The sequence below is a fragment of the Astyanax mexicanus genome, chromosome 23 (genome assembly GCF_023375975.1).
Source record: "Astyanax mexicanus isolate ESR-SI-001 chromosome 23, AstMex3_surface, whole genome shotgun sequence".
Classification (NCBI taxonomy): Eukaryota; Metazoa; Chordata; class Actinopteri; order Characiformes; family Acestrorhamphidae; genus Astyanax; species Astyanax mexicanus.
Genome location: NC_064430.1, coordinates 5,076,328 through 5,089,600, shown reverse-complemented (window position 1 = coordinate 5,089,600; position 13,273 = coordinate 5,076,328). Strand labels below are relative to the sequence as shown.

General features: G+C 40.1%; 1 protein-coding gene across 1 annotated transcript in view; it reads right to left on the bottom strand.

Moving 5' to 3' along the window:
• The window catches only part of smad3a (SMAD family member 3a), a 50,580-nt gene extending 37,552 nt beyond the window's left edge, over positions 1 to 13,028 (bottom strand). The window contains exon 1 of the mRNA XM_022665238.2: positions 12,579 to 13,028. Coding sequence (XP_022520959.2) covers positions 12,579 to 12,781 — 203 coding nt within the window. The 5' untranslated portion in view covers positions 12,782 to 13,028. The remainder of the gene's footprint in view (positions 1 to 12,578) is intronic.
• Between the last annotated feature and the right edge of the window lie 245 nt (positions 13,029 to 13,273).

Here is a 13,273-nt window from a genome sequence, read left to right as displayed (position 1 = left end):
GCTCCAATTTAGCTATGAAACCTCCCACACTAAAATGACAGGTGTTTCAGTTTCATTGTCCAACCCCTGTAGATATGAAAGCAAGTCAATGTGTTTTCCCTCTGGCATATTTTCACACTTCTGCTATTTAAAAAGTTTTTTGCACCCTTGGTGTTCAAACAGTAAATGCATCGAGAGAAGGTGATCTTGGTCCACCCCCAAACAAACTGCAGAGCTGTTTGTTTTTGCTAAAAACATGATCCGACTTGAGTTTAAGATAAACAGCTGTTCAGGTGCAGTTTAACCTGATTTATTACCCAGATAATTACTATAGCTATTAACTAATGACATATCTGCTGTTGCTCCATTCTAAAACTGCACTGCACTGAATTCAATACAGATTATATCTTCAAAGTCGGGCTAAATAAATTGTTATTGTTTTTATCGTTATCTTGATATGAGTTTTAAAAATTCAAAACACACAATTACACAGAATTAGATTGAGGTAAAGTGAGGTACATTGAGGCAGAGCAAGACAGAGTGAGGTAGATCAAGGCTGAGTGAGGTAGAGTGAGGAAGAGTTTTATAGGACAAGGTAAAGTGAGGTAAAGAGAGGTAGAGTGAGGTAAAGAAAGGTCGAGCAAGGCAGTGTGAGGTAGAGTGAGGCAGAGTGAGGTAGAGTGAGGCAGAGTGAGGTAAAGTCAGGCAGAATTACATAGGGGAAGGTAGAGTGCAGTACACAGAGGCAGAGTGATGTAGAGAGTGTTAGAGTTAGACAGCATGAGGTAGAGCGAGGCAGAGTTACAGTACATAGGGCAATGTGGAGCGAAGTACAAAAAGGTAAAGTGATGTAGAGAGCGGTAGAGTGAGGCAGCATGAGGTAGAGTGAGGCAGAGTGAGGTTACAGTGAGGCAGTGAATTACATAGGGGAAGGTAGAGTGCAGTACACAGAGGCAGAGTGATGTAGAGAGCAGTAGAGCTAGACAGCATGAGGTAGAGCAAGGTAGAGTTACATACATAGGGCAAGGTAGAGCAAAGTACAGAGAGGTAGAGTGATGTAAAGAACTGAAGAGTGAGGCAGCATGAGGTAGAGCAAGGCAGAGTTACATAAGGCAAGATAGAGCAAAGTACAGAGAGGTAGAGTGATGTAGAGAACTGAAGAGTGAGGCAGCATGAGGTAGAGCAAGGCAGAGTGAGGTAGATTGAGCAGATCAAGATAGAGTGAGTTAGAGCATGGTAAAGTGAAGTAAAGAGAGGTAGATGGCTGTAGAGAATGGTAGAGTGATGCAGCATGAGGTAGAGCGAGGCAGAGTGAGGTGGAGTGAGGCAGAGCAAGATAGAGTGCAAGGTAAAGTGAGATAAAGAGAGGTAGAGCAAGGCAGAGTGAGGTAGAGTGAGGCAGAGTTACATAAGGCAAGGTAGAGCAAATTACAGAGAGGCAAAGTGACCTAGAGAGCGGTAGAGTGAGGTAGAGAGTGGTAGAGCGAGGCAGAGTGAGGTAGAGGTCCACAGTGATTCTCAAACCAAACAACTTCTTTCTTCTGCTGTGAAAAAAAATGACTATAAACTAATTTAGGATTGTATTTTATTGTATTTTACTTTAAAATCAAAGTTATTGTCCATCATATTTTTCGCATATATCGTAAAACCCTACTTCAAAGTCACAAAACAGGAAAAAATTGAAAGAAAGGGTAGAAATAGCCTATTGGTCTTTGAATAAACGAAATAAACAAATGGCTGCTCTGCGATTAAGTGGATTAGTCTCGCTGCAGACTTCAAAGTAAGTCTCCCGAAAAGTTCAGACAGACAGATTTTAAAACATCCCTCGCCAGCCGCCCCTCCTCACATCTAATGCACACACAGACACACAGCGCATACATTTACAAGCCCTTCTGAAACACTCCAGAGTCTCACAGAAGTGCTATTCTGGCACGGCCGTCTGCGGCAGCCCGAGAGGCAGCGGTGGCAGCGGTAGTGCGCGTGGTGCCGGCCGTGATGACAGAGCAGCACAAAGCCGGCTTGTTGTCTGCTGTACAGAGCGTGTATTATCCCGGCAGATACGGAGGCGGCGAGGAGCTTTCTAAACCTTCAACCCCAGCAGCAACCGCAAGCCAAGCACTGGCCCACGCCCTCCCCTGGGTACACACACCATTCCAGAGGGATGACTAACAAGAGTGTCTACATATACACACACAGACACACATACAAACACACACACACATATCAGGATATCACTGGTTCAAGTCCTGGAGATGCCACAGCCACCCATTAGTTGTCCAAAAACAGGTCACTAAAGCCCTATCTGGACGGGATTAGTTTCTCAGGGGGACGTCTGTGAAAAGTATTTTACACTTCAACTCAGGGATAAAACTCCTGCATAAAAAAAAAAACAGGAGGACCAGTGAGTTTTTAGGATTTCTCAGTCACATGACATCGCGTTCAGTAGCTCCTCCATTTCCACTCGCTGTTGGGTTTTTAACATGGATCTCCATGGAAACGTACGCGCAAAGTGTAATTACGGTGCGTGGCAGTGGACAAATAGCTACAGTATTTTATTAAACGCGAGAAGACGAAACTCAGAGATGTGGATCCGGACGAGACTAAAATTGCAAAAAAAACAGACGAAACAAACGAATTCCGTTCGGATTGGGCTTACTACTGATTTTTCACTAAATGTCTAATAGTTTTTCAATAATGCTATGCTGCCACTTAATGCACACACCACTACAAGCTAAGAAAAAGCAATACAATTTAAGCTTCAAAAGCTACTTTAGAAATATTTACTGAACACCTAATGTTTTCAACATCCCGGTTGATGTATTTATTTATTTATTGTCATTTATAGGCAAATAATTTTGTCTTCAGTTCACATACAGGTAATTAGCTTAATAAAGACAGATTTTGTATGTGTTTCCACTTTTTTTTTTAAATATGATCTGTATTGGTATACAGTGAATATCTCTATTTGAGTAATGTGTGAATCCATGTTATGGCAAAAACTACTCAAATAAATTAAGAAAAAAATATTTTAAGAAATAATAAATGTAAAAAAAGAGTATTTTGGTTTGTTTAACACTTTTAAGTTGCTACATGATTCCTTATGTGTTCCTTCATAGACTCAATGATTTCACTATTAATTCATAATGTAGGAAAAAAAAAAAAAAAAAAATATATATATATATATATATATATATAGGAAAACTTTGAATGTGGCTGACTAAGGGCAATCACTAACTGAGGCAAATCTCCACATCACAGTGCCTCAGGATCTCTGGCACCAGGTAGCAGAATAAAACAAACCACATTGAAAGCATAAAAAATAAATGCACAAATAAATAAAAAGCATAAATTTACACATAAAATTGCAATATTGGGCTCCCTATCTCCTTATAAGGTCGTTTTTCCAAGCTGTGTCTCAATTCACTAGCCGGGGCAGCGGTAGGGCATTGAACCTTACCAGCAGGAAGTACAAATAGAGAGAAATACATGAAAAAAAAACACAATCGTGACTAATTAAACAATAATTGGCAGATTAGTCGATGACTATAACAGTTATTAGTTGCAGCCCTAATAAAAAGAGGAAGAGCAGGTCAGAGTGAGGTAGAGGTCCACAGTGATCCTCGTACCAAACAACTTCTTATCCTGGGAAAAAAGAAATGTGCAACCAAACCAAGTGCTTTACATTCAATTTCCAATTTTTCTTAAAATGGCATAACTGCAGTATAATGTACAATATTACATTATCATTATACCAATGGTGTAAAATGACAATAATGTTGTTTATCGCAGTTATTCACTGGACAGTATATGGTCTATAGTATAACAGTTATGGTGGCAGGCCGTTCAGGCCGTTGTAAGTTCATGCCGGGTATTTTTAGCCTGTAACTGGCGCAGTTCTCACTTCTGAAATAAGTCAGGCAGTGTGTGTACGACCGCAGTGACGTGCTGGAGCGCAGGTGCCAGGTTTCGCTGCGGTTGTGGCGAGGAGTAGCTGTGCTGAGCTTTGTCTGTGCCCACGTGCAGAATTACTGTGCAGGTTTAGTACTGTGGGTTTCAGACATACTATGGGTTTGAGCTTTAGTGAAGTATTAGAGCTTTGTAAGAAATTTAAACAGTAGAGGGCATCTCTCGGTACAATATTCGATCATGATACTGTTATTTTGTGATACATATTCTTCATTTTCTACAATACTTCACAACACCTGTGGTACTGAAGAGAATAAAATAATCCTTAATAGTTTCAGTTTTATAGAATAGAATTACACAACCAAATTTATTCACAGCAGGTTTAATAAACCTATTCATTTCATTACAGCGCCACCATGTGGTGTGCTAACTTTAATAAATCAAATTGAGGGGCCTAGAGAGTCCTAGAGCAACTGCTGTATGTATCAATGCAATTTGATGCATCACGAAACTGTAGAATACAATCAAACACAATATAATATTTCGCAATATTGATATATTGTTTCGTTCAAAGGGTCGATTACTATTTATTTATTTGAAATATGGATAAAATATGGATCTCTTTGCGTTAGTCTCTCTCTCTCTCTCTTCCTCTGTCTCTCTCTCTTACTCTCACACCTTCTGACTCTCACTCACTGTCTTTCTCACTCTATCTTTCTTTCTCATTCTTACTCTCTGACTCTTACTCTTTCCCTTTCTCTCACTCTCACTCTATTTCTTACTCTCAATCTCTCTTTTCTCTCTCACTCACTGTCTCTCTTTCTCTCTCATACTTTCTTTTACTCTCTCTCCTACTCTCTTTCTCTTATTCTCTCTCTAACTCTCAATTTCTCTTTCTTTCTCATGCTCTCTTTCACTTTCTTTCTCATGCTCTCTCTCTCTCTCTCTCTCTCTCTCTCTCTCTCTCACTCTTACACTCTCGCTTCCTTTCTCTGTCACCCTCTGTCTCTCGATCTCTCTCTCTCACCTCTCTCTTACTCTTACACTCTCTCTTCTCCTCACTCTCTCTCACTCTTATACTCTCTCTTCCTCTCTCTTTTACCCTCTCTCTTATTTCTCTCTCACTCTTACACTTTCTCTTCCTCTCTCTTTCACCCTCTCTCACTCTTACACTCTCGCTTCCTTTCTCTTTCACCCTCTCTCTCTCTTTCTCTCTCTCTCTCACTCTTACACTCTCTCTTCTCCCCTCTCTCTCTCTCTCTCTCTCTCACTCTTACACTCTCTCTTCCTCTCTCTTATTTCTCTCTCACTCTTACACTTTCTCTTCCTCTCTTTCACCCTCTCTCACTCTTACACTCTCGCTTCCTTTCTCTTTCACCCTCTCTCTCTCTCTTTCTCTCTCTCTCTCTCTCACTCTTACACTCTCTCTTCTCCTCTCTCTCTCTCTCTCTCTTGCTCTCTCTCTCTCTGTCTCTTTCGCTCTCCCTCCCTCTCTGACGGTTAAACAGTAAAACCACACGTCCTTAATCAGACCATTAACTCAACTCCACAATCTCCTCATCACTCAAACACTCCAGCGACTGGAGCTGTCAATCACATGCTGACTTTACCGTCTGCCTCCTCCAAACAATACCCATCATTCATCTCTCAGGTTCAACTGCAGCCTCAACTTCACTCTGAAGATGAGCCACGCCTACACCAGAAACTCCAGACAGATCAATTAAAAACCACAAAATCTGATCTTATCAAAAGCATATAGGGTTGGGTTTCAGGATGAAGAACCTAAAGCCAGACATCTCCTCAGGGTGCAGACAAACTCGGCCTCAAGGACAAAAGAAGAAAATATATACCAAAAAAATTCTGTAGTGACAGCAGTAAGGTTATCGTTATTGTATCCTTATTGTCCATTGTATTAACATTATAATTTTTCAAACAATTCATTTTTAAAAATTTAAATCTGTCTATTTTTTTACATGTTTACTTTTGCTATTCTACACAAAACCCTACTTTTATTCTAATCATTTGTATCGTTAATTTATTTTTATGTGAAATTGTTTATTTTATTTGATTATTATTTAATTTTATACTAAGTCTTGATGAGTTACAAGGTAGATTACGTTTTAATTATTCTGAAATGTGGATTAAATCTCATAACTAACTCTCACTCTCTTACAACTCTCTCTCACTCTCTCACTCTCACACACACACATTGGTTTTGCTATTCTTGTAAAGACCTTCTATTCACATAATAATAACAAATGTAGCTAATGTATACTACACTGCAAAAAGTGCAGTCAATATACAAAAATAGGTCGACAACAGTAACGAAACGATACAGAGGGCAAGACAAAACAGTTGTCGCAAAACAAAAAACAGTTCGGAATCAAACGCAAAAACAAAGAAAACGTGTCATAGAAGAAATAGCAAGCTAGATCCAATACTTGTCCATGACCTAAGGAAACTGAAGGGTATTAATAAAAACAGACCAGGTGTAAGCAATCAGAAGCGGGGGGAGCGTGAACACCCCTCAGTTTTCCTTGAATGTTCCTTCTTTCCTTGAATCTGTGTGCAAACTTTAAAAAGATACAATTAAAAGACACATTTGACTATAACTAAAAATATTCAACGTTTTTGTGTGATTAATCACTGCAATTTTTTTATTGAACAATAGCTATTATTAATAGAAAATGGCCTCCCTATATTTTTAGGTCTGTCGATCTAAAAAATCTTATTTTAAATGGAAATGACCTCAATATTATTAGATCATTGTCTATTGTTATATGGTCTGTTATGTTTATTTGCATGTGTTCATATATATATATATATATATATAAAACGGTGAACAGACTTTTATACAGTCATGCTTTAATAACTGACCAATGCTTCAATAACTGCGACTCCATACACACAGTTTGAACTGCAGTAGGTGCAGAAAAATATATATATATATTTCCCAAACTATGATTAATTACAATATATGATAATGCTTTGCTATCGCATTATTATAGTGTCAATGGTCCTAAAATGAAAATAATATTGTTTATTGCAATAATTTCTTGGACGATATTTCGTCTACAAAAATGGTAATTGTGAATACTCTTAAATATCATGATATTATTGTAAGGGCCATATCGCCCACCCCCAGAAAACAGCAGAAGTGTCCTGTGCTGGTTCCTCTGATAAAGCCTTGCTGTTTGCACAGTCGTCTGAATCTCTCACAGGCTTCTGAAGCTGCTGCTGAGGGGCGTGTTCTCAACCCCAGACTGCGGTTAGAGATAGATCAGCTTCTCGGAACGCAGATACAGACAGATGCATTGTGCAGACATCCTCTGCACTGCAGGCTCTGCGCTGGGTCAAGCAGGAAGTGAGTGGGTCCGGAGGACAGGTGCAGAGTATAGCTTTAAAACACCAAGCCCCCAAAACTAATCCGCCTGCGGGCTGAAACAGTACGGGTGGGTTTACAGACCTGACCCGGCGTTTACAGAGGGGTAAGAGGGGGAATACCCACTGATAAGAGGTGTGATAACGCTGATAGAGACACTGATATCATGTGATGAACAACACGATAAATTAAGATCATAAATTAATTTAAACTTATCAAAGTTGACTGAACTATATTTTTTCCCAGGATAAGAAGTAGTTTGATGTGAGCTGTTGAATTACCTCATTCTACCTCACTTTACCTTACACTGTGCTATCTCGCTCTTCCTTACTCTATATTACTCTACCTTACTCTACATAATTCTGCTTTGCTCTTCCTTATTCTGTCTCACACTACAATACCCTACCTCACTCTTCCTCACTTCCTCTTCCTCCGCTACAATACATTATCTCACTCTTCATTACTTTCTGGCTCTACCTCACTCTACATTACTCTACCTCACTCTACATTACCCTAGCTCACTCTACCTCGCTCTTTTTCACGTTACATTACTCTACCTTACTCTACATTATCCTGCCTTACTTTACATTACCCTGCCTCACTCTTCCTCACTTCCTCTTCCTCCACTACAATACATTATCTCACTCTTCATTACTTTCTGGCTCTACCTCACTCTACATTACTCTACCTCACTCTACATTACTCTACATTACCCTGCCTCACACTACATTACTCTACCTCACTCTACATTACCCTGCCTCACTCTACATTACCCTACCTCACTATACATAACTCTACATTACTCTACCTCACTCTACATTACTCTACATTACTCTACCTCACTCTACATTACTCTACACTACCCTGCCTCACACTACATTACTCTACCTCACTCTACATTACCCTACATTACTCTACCTCACTCTACATTACTCTACATTACTCTAAATTACCCTGCCTCACACTACATTACTCTACATTACTCTACCTCACTCTACATTACTCTACTTTACCCTGCCTCACACTACATTACTCTACCTCACTCTACATTACCCTGCCTCACTCTACATTACCCTACCTCACTATACATTACCCTGCCTCACTCTACATTACCCCACACTCTTCCTCACTTCCTCTTCCTCTACTACAATACATTATCTCACTCTACATTACTTTCTGGCTCTGCCTCACTCTACCTCAGTCTACATTGCCCTGCTCTTCTTCACTCTATATTACTCTACCTTACTCTACATTACACTACCTCACTCTACATTACCCTGCCTTACTTTACATTATCCTACCTCACTCTACATTACCCTACCTTATTCTACATTACCCTCCCTTACTCTGCCTCCCTTTATCTCCCTCTGTCTCGCACTGTAATACTCTGTCTCATTTTACATTACCCTACCTTACTCTACATTACACTGCCTCCCTATATCTCCCTCTGTCTCACACCTTAGTACTCTATCTCACTCTACATTACTCTTTCTCACTCTAAATTAAGCTACATCACTTGCTCTGCATTACTCTACCTTACACCAGCCTTGTTTGGCCCAGGCCATGGCTGGAAGATATGGTGAATATATATATATATTATTATATATTTTATTAAGTATTCCAGCATATCCAGCACATAGAGGCTGGTCTGGTTTCTGGAAGCCAGCAGTGACCTGCAGCCTGGCTCTCTCAGAAAGCTGGTGTGAAAAGAGGGAAGCAGGTGTGAGGAATCTAACGCCTCCGAACCGCAGAGAGGCTGCCGTCTGCCCGTCCACAGATTGGATATGAACAGAGGACCGGACTGAACACTGTGCTGATTCAGGAAACGCAAACAACCCTGAGGGAAAACTACACACATGCTGACGTCTAGAGCAATAATGCTTTCACCTCGAAGTCCAGCCCAGAGTCTGAACTATGGTTGTATTTTGTGTTGTATACTGCACATTTGGTCAATTTAGTTTTGGTTTCACACTGCGGTTTAACTTTACTGAATCTTGTGATCACTACCTATGTGGGAGGCGTCTGTATATTCTTTCCACTGATTGGTTTGTAGAATGTTGTCAATTTGCAAAGTTGCCTTTCTAGGTATTGTGCCCAACCCATCTACTTTTGCACGCAGGGTAACAAATTCCCCCTGAGATTATTTTTATTCTGTTTAGAAAAAAGGGTTATTCAGTTAAAGTTAGCATTCAATAGCATTATTTTTTGGTTCTATTGTTTAACGTGGGACGATAGCTAGCCTCAACGTCCTGTGATTGTTCCAAAACCAACCAGTGTTTTGAAACTTTGTTGAGGTTGGCTATCATCATTCTACTGTAAACAATAGAAAAAGAAAAAGAACGGATAATGTTTTGAAATACCTAAACAGCAGCATGGGTGTAAACACAGGTACAAATTTGGCTATTCTGTATCTACTGTTTCCCAACAGCAGGAGTGTTTGCAGTGGTGCAGACTGAGTCCTAACACCGCTACACCAGAAGGGCAGCAGTGGGTTAGACCACAAAGCCACAGGCCTGCTCCAGAGTGAGTAAGACTGATCCCTGGCTCCGGGCCCTGATTTCACTCGTCTATCTGCTATTTAGAAACAACAGCAACAACAGATCTGCAGGCAAAACCACAGCTGTTTAGCTCTGGAGCGCAACACACTTTCCACCACCACAGGTTCACTCAGTCTAAGAACACAAGCAGAGCCTTCTATATAAAGGCAGAGTGTGAATCCTTCTGGTTATAACACCTGTATAGCGTGAAGTTTGGGTTACAGGGGAATTCCGGTGTTGTGCTGAATTCAGCGCCCCCACCAGGAAAAGCACCCTCTCTCAGAGCATATTTCAAAGTAAAGTTAAAGCACTTGGACACACTTTCTCATTCAGTAATTGTTTTTTATTATTTTTTTCCAATTTAAATCCCCCATCACTAGTGATTCCACAACACATGGAGGGTAAAGACTAGCACATGCCTCCTTCAGTACATGTGAAGTCAGACTCCGCCTCTTTTTGAACTGCTGCTGATGCAGCATTTCCGAGTAGCACCACAGCGTTAACTCTCGGAGTCTAAGTGCAGCGACTCGTTTCTGATACATCAGCTCACAGCTCACTATGAGTGATGAGGGGAAAGAGCGCCATCCGCCCACCAAGAGAGAGCAAGGCCAATTGAGGTCTTTCAGGGCTCCGGCAGCTGATGGCAAGCTGCATGGCCGGGATTTGAACCTGGAGTATGATCCCGATCATATTTTTCCTAAACTGTAAATAAATACTGATGTCATTCAGACTATAAAGGAAGACATAAGGAATAATGTTGCCTTGACCAATTCAAATATAAATATTTCAATTCAAGGGTTCCCCCTTTGTATATAGAGCTCATTTTACATATTACTTCTAACAAAACTGGTTCTACAATAGGGCTGAAATTAATGATTATTTTGGTAGTTGACTAATCTGATGATAATGTTTTCGATTAGTCAATTACTCAACGATTATTTCTGCCATGTCCTCCATCTCTAGAAACAACAGAAAAACAGCTGAACATGAGATTTAAAAGGCATTTAAATGTCCAGATGTTGTGTAAACATGGAAAGTATTGATAAATGGAAAAATCAACACACAAAACAAGCTTAAAGAAACATAGTAACGGCTCAGTAGGAGTTTAATAGGAGTTTCCTTTTATATCCTCTTAAGACCCAGTGTCCTCATATGAGGACTTTACATTTCTCCTTCTCTGAACCATTGACCCTTTGGCCTCATACAGAGACACTCCTGTACCATCTAGTGGTCACAACATGACAATATGACACTTAATTGTTTGAAAACAAAAGGCGGGAAGCCCAGTCAAATGTTTTTACAGCCCATATAGACAGAATAGAGCCAGATAAAAATATCCTCCACTTGTATGTTTGAAACTAGTTTATTTTCTTCCTTTTTGGCACTAATTGTGTCCTTCTGATCCCAAATGGTAGGGATAATTTTTTAAATGTTAAAATAAACTACTGTCCCCATTTTTTTGCACAAATGACTTCCTGTACAAAGACAAATATTAGTTTTTATACTTCTTAGTTCATGGTAATTCCAAATAGCTAGGAAATATAAAAAAGTCAGGCAAATGTCAAGGTCTCAGGAGCATGTGTAAAGTTGACCCGCGGCAAAATGTACTTTTTTACTGTTTTAAAGCTTAAAAAAGGCAGAGAGGCCGAGCCTCGCTGTACAGTAATACAGCTTTTCCGTTTCTAAAAGCAGAGCAGCAACCAGAGCCACTGTTAAAACCATCCCAGCTGGAAGACACCAGTGGAACTTAAACCCACTCGCCAAGGGAAAACATGGAGCAGAACAGCCTGATCCAGCGTAGGCCTCTCAGTTTAACCCCAGAAACACAAACGCTCACAAGACGAAGCCAGACTACACTACTAGTGCTCCAGTGCACTGTTTACACTGCTGCACACTGAGCCACAGTGCACACAGTCAGCCCGTCGGCATCAGCCGCTGGGTGACGTAACAAGATTATCTACAGTGTAAACCTCGAGCAGACAAACTCTACACATTAGAACGTCTTCAAGCGCAACAGCACGAAGTCTGATATGATATTTTCATGAAAAAAATGGCCAAATGCAGTCTGGTAATGATGCAAATACAGAAAAACACACTAATTTCCAGCAATAATGCAGCTTTAAAACAGAAAACGCACAGTAGCTAGAAAGCTCTGGAGATTAAGGTCATGCTGTGTTATATAACATTATCAGACAGTGGACCACAAACTGGGGAAAGAATGAGAGGCAGTGGAAGACTGAGGAAACTCCAGGGTCCATAATCACTGCTAATTTGAGTTTCCTAGATGGAAACAAGAGGTTAAAAACAGGGTTTCAGGGGACTGTGGTTTGGGTTAGTCTGGTGTCTGATATACAGAAGAAGGCTGCACTCTTCAACAATAGCTAAAAAAAACTCAAAAACAAATAAACAATACTTTCCACATGATTACAACATTTTAATATATACTAAGGCTGCGCAATGGACAGCTCTGAAAAAAAAATGGATACTTTTTGGAATAATCCTGGTTTTTAATCACAGTTTTCATGCATCTTGGCATGTTCTCCTCCACCAGTCTTACACACTGCTTTTGGAAAACTTTGTGCCTTTACTCCTGGTGCAAAAATTCAAGCAGTTCAGCTTGGTTTGATGGTTTGTGATCATCCATCTTTCTCTTGATTATATTCCAGAGGTTTTCAATTTGGTAAAATCAACGAAACTCGTCATTTTAAGTGCTTTTTTATGTTTCTTTAAGTTTAGGTTTAAGTTTATCTTTGATGAAGCTTGTTTGATCTTACCGTGGTATAGTAATGCATTTGGTGTTGACTATCTGAGTTGTGATGGCTTTCTCCAGCTCATCCAGCTGTCCTGTCTTCTTCAGCTTCTTCACCAGGCTCTTCACAGCCTTCTCACACCATTTCTCCTCCTGTCCGTTCTGCTCTCCCTTCTTCCAGCCCAGCAGTCTCTTCACTATGGGGGGAGTAAACGGCAAAATTGACATTTTGTTGCAACTTCAGCTTCTTCTCTTCAGCTGCGCTCCTCCTTTTATGCGCGCATTCAACACAAAACCAGAAGAAAGTGAGTTCAGGTAGAGTTCCCAGCGAAATCGAGAAGAAAAAACTGGGTTTAAACCGGTTTATTTGCGTAAAAAGTCATGAGAAAAAGCGCTTGAAGCAAAGCGAGTTGAGATTAGTCCGGCTGCTGTAGTAAACAGACCCAGCAGCGCCTGCCTTCACTATAGCCCACCCCTGCACGCGAGCGATACTGAGTCAGTTTGAAAAAGATCCGGCTCTGTGAACCGACTCCTTAAAGTGAACCGATGCTTTAGAACCGATTCTTTTTCTTTCTTCATTCAATTAATCAATCAACCTTTATTTACAAAAAAACAGGAATTGACATGCAAAATAATTAAAAGAAAATAACTACATTTAATCATTTTAAATAACAGTAAATAAAAGATAAAAATAGATAAAAATAAAAATACAATTAGAAT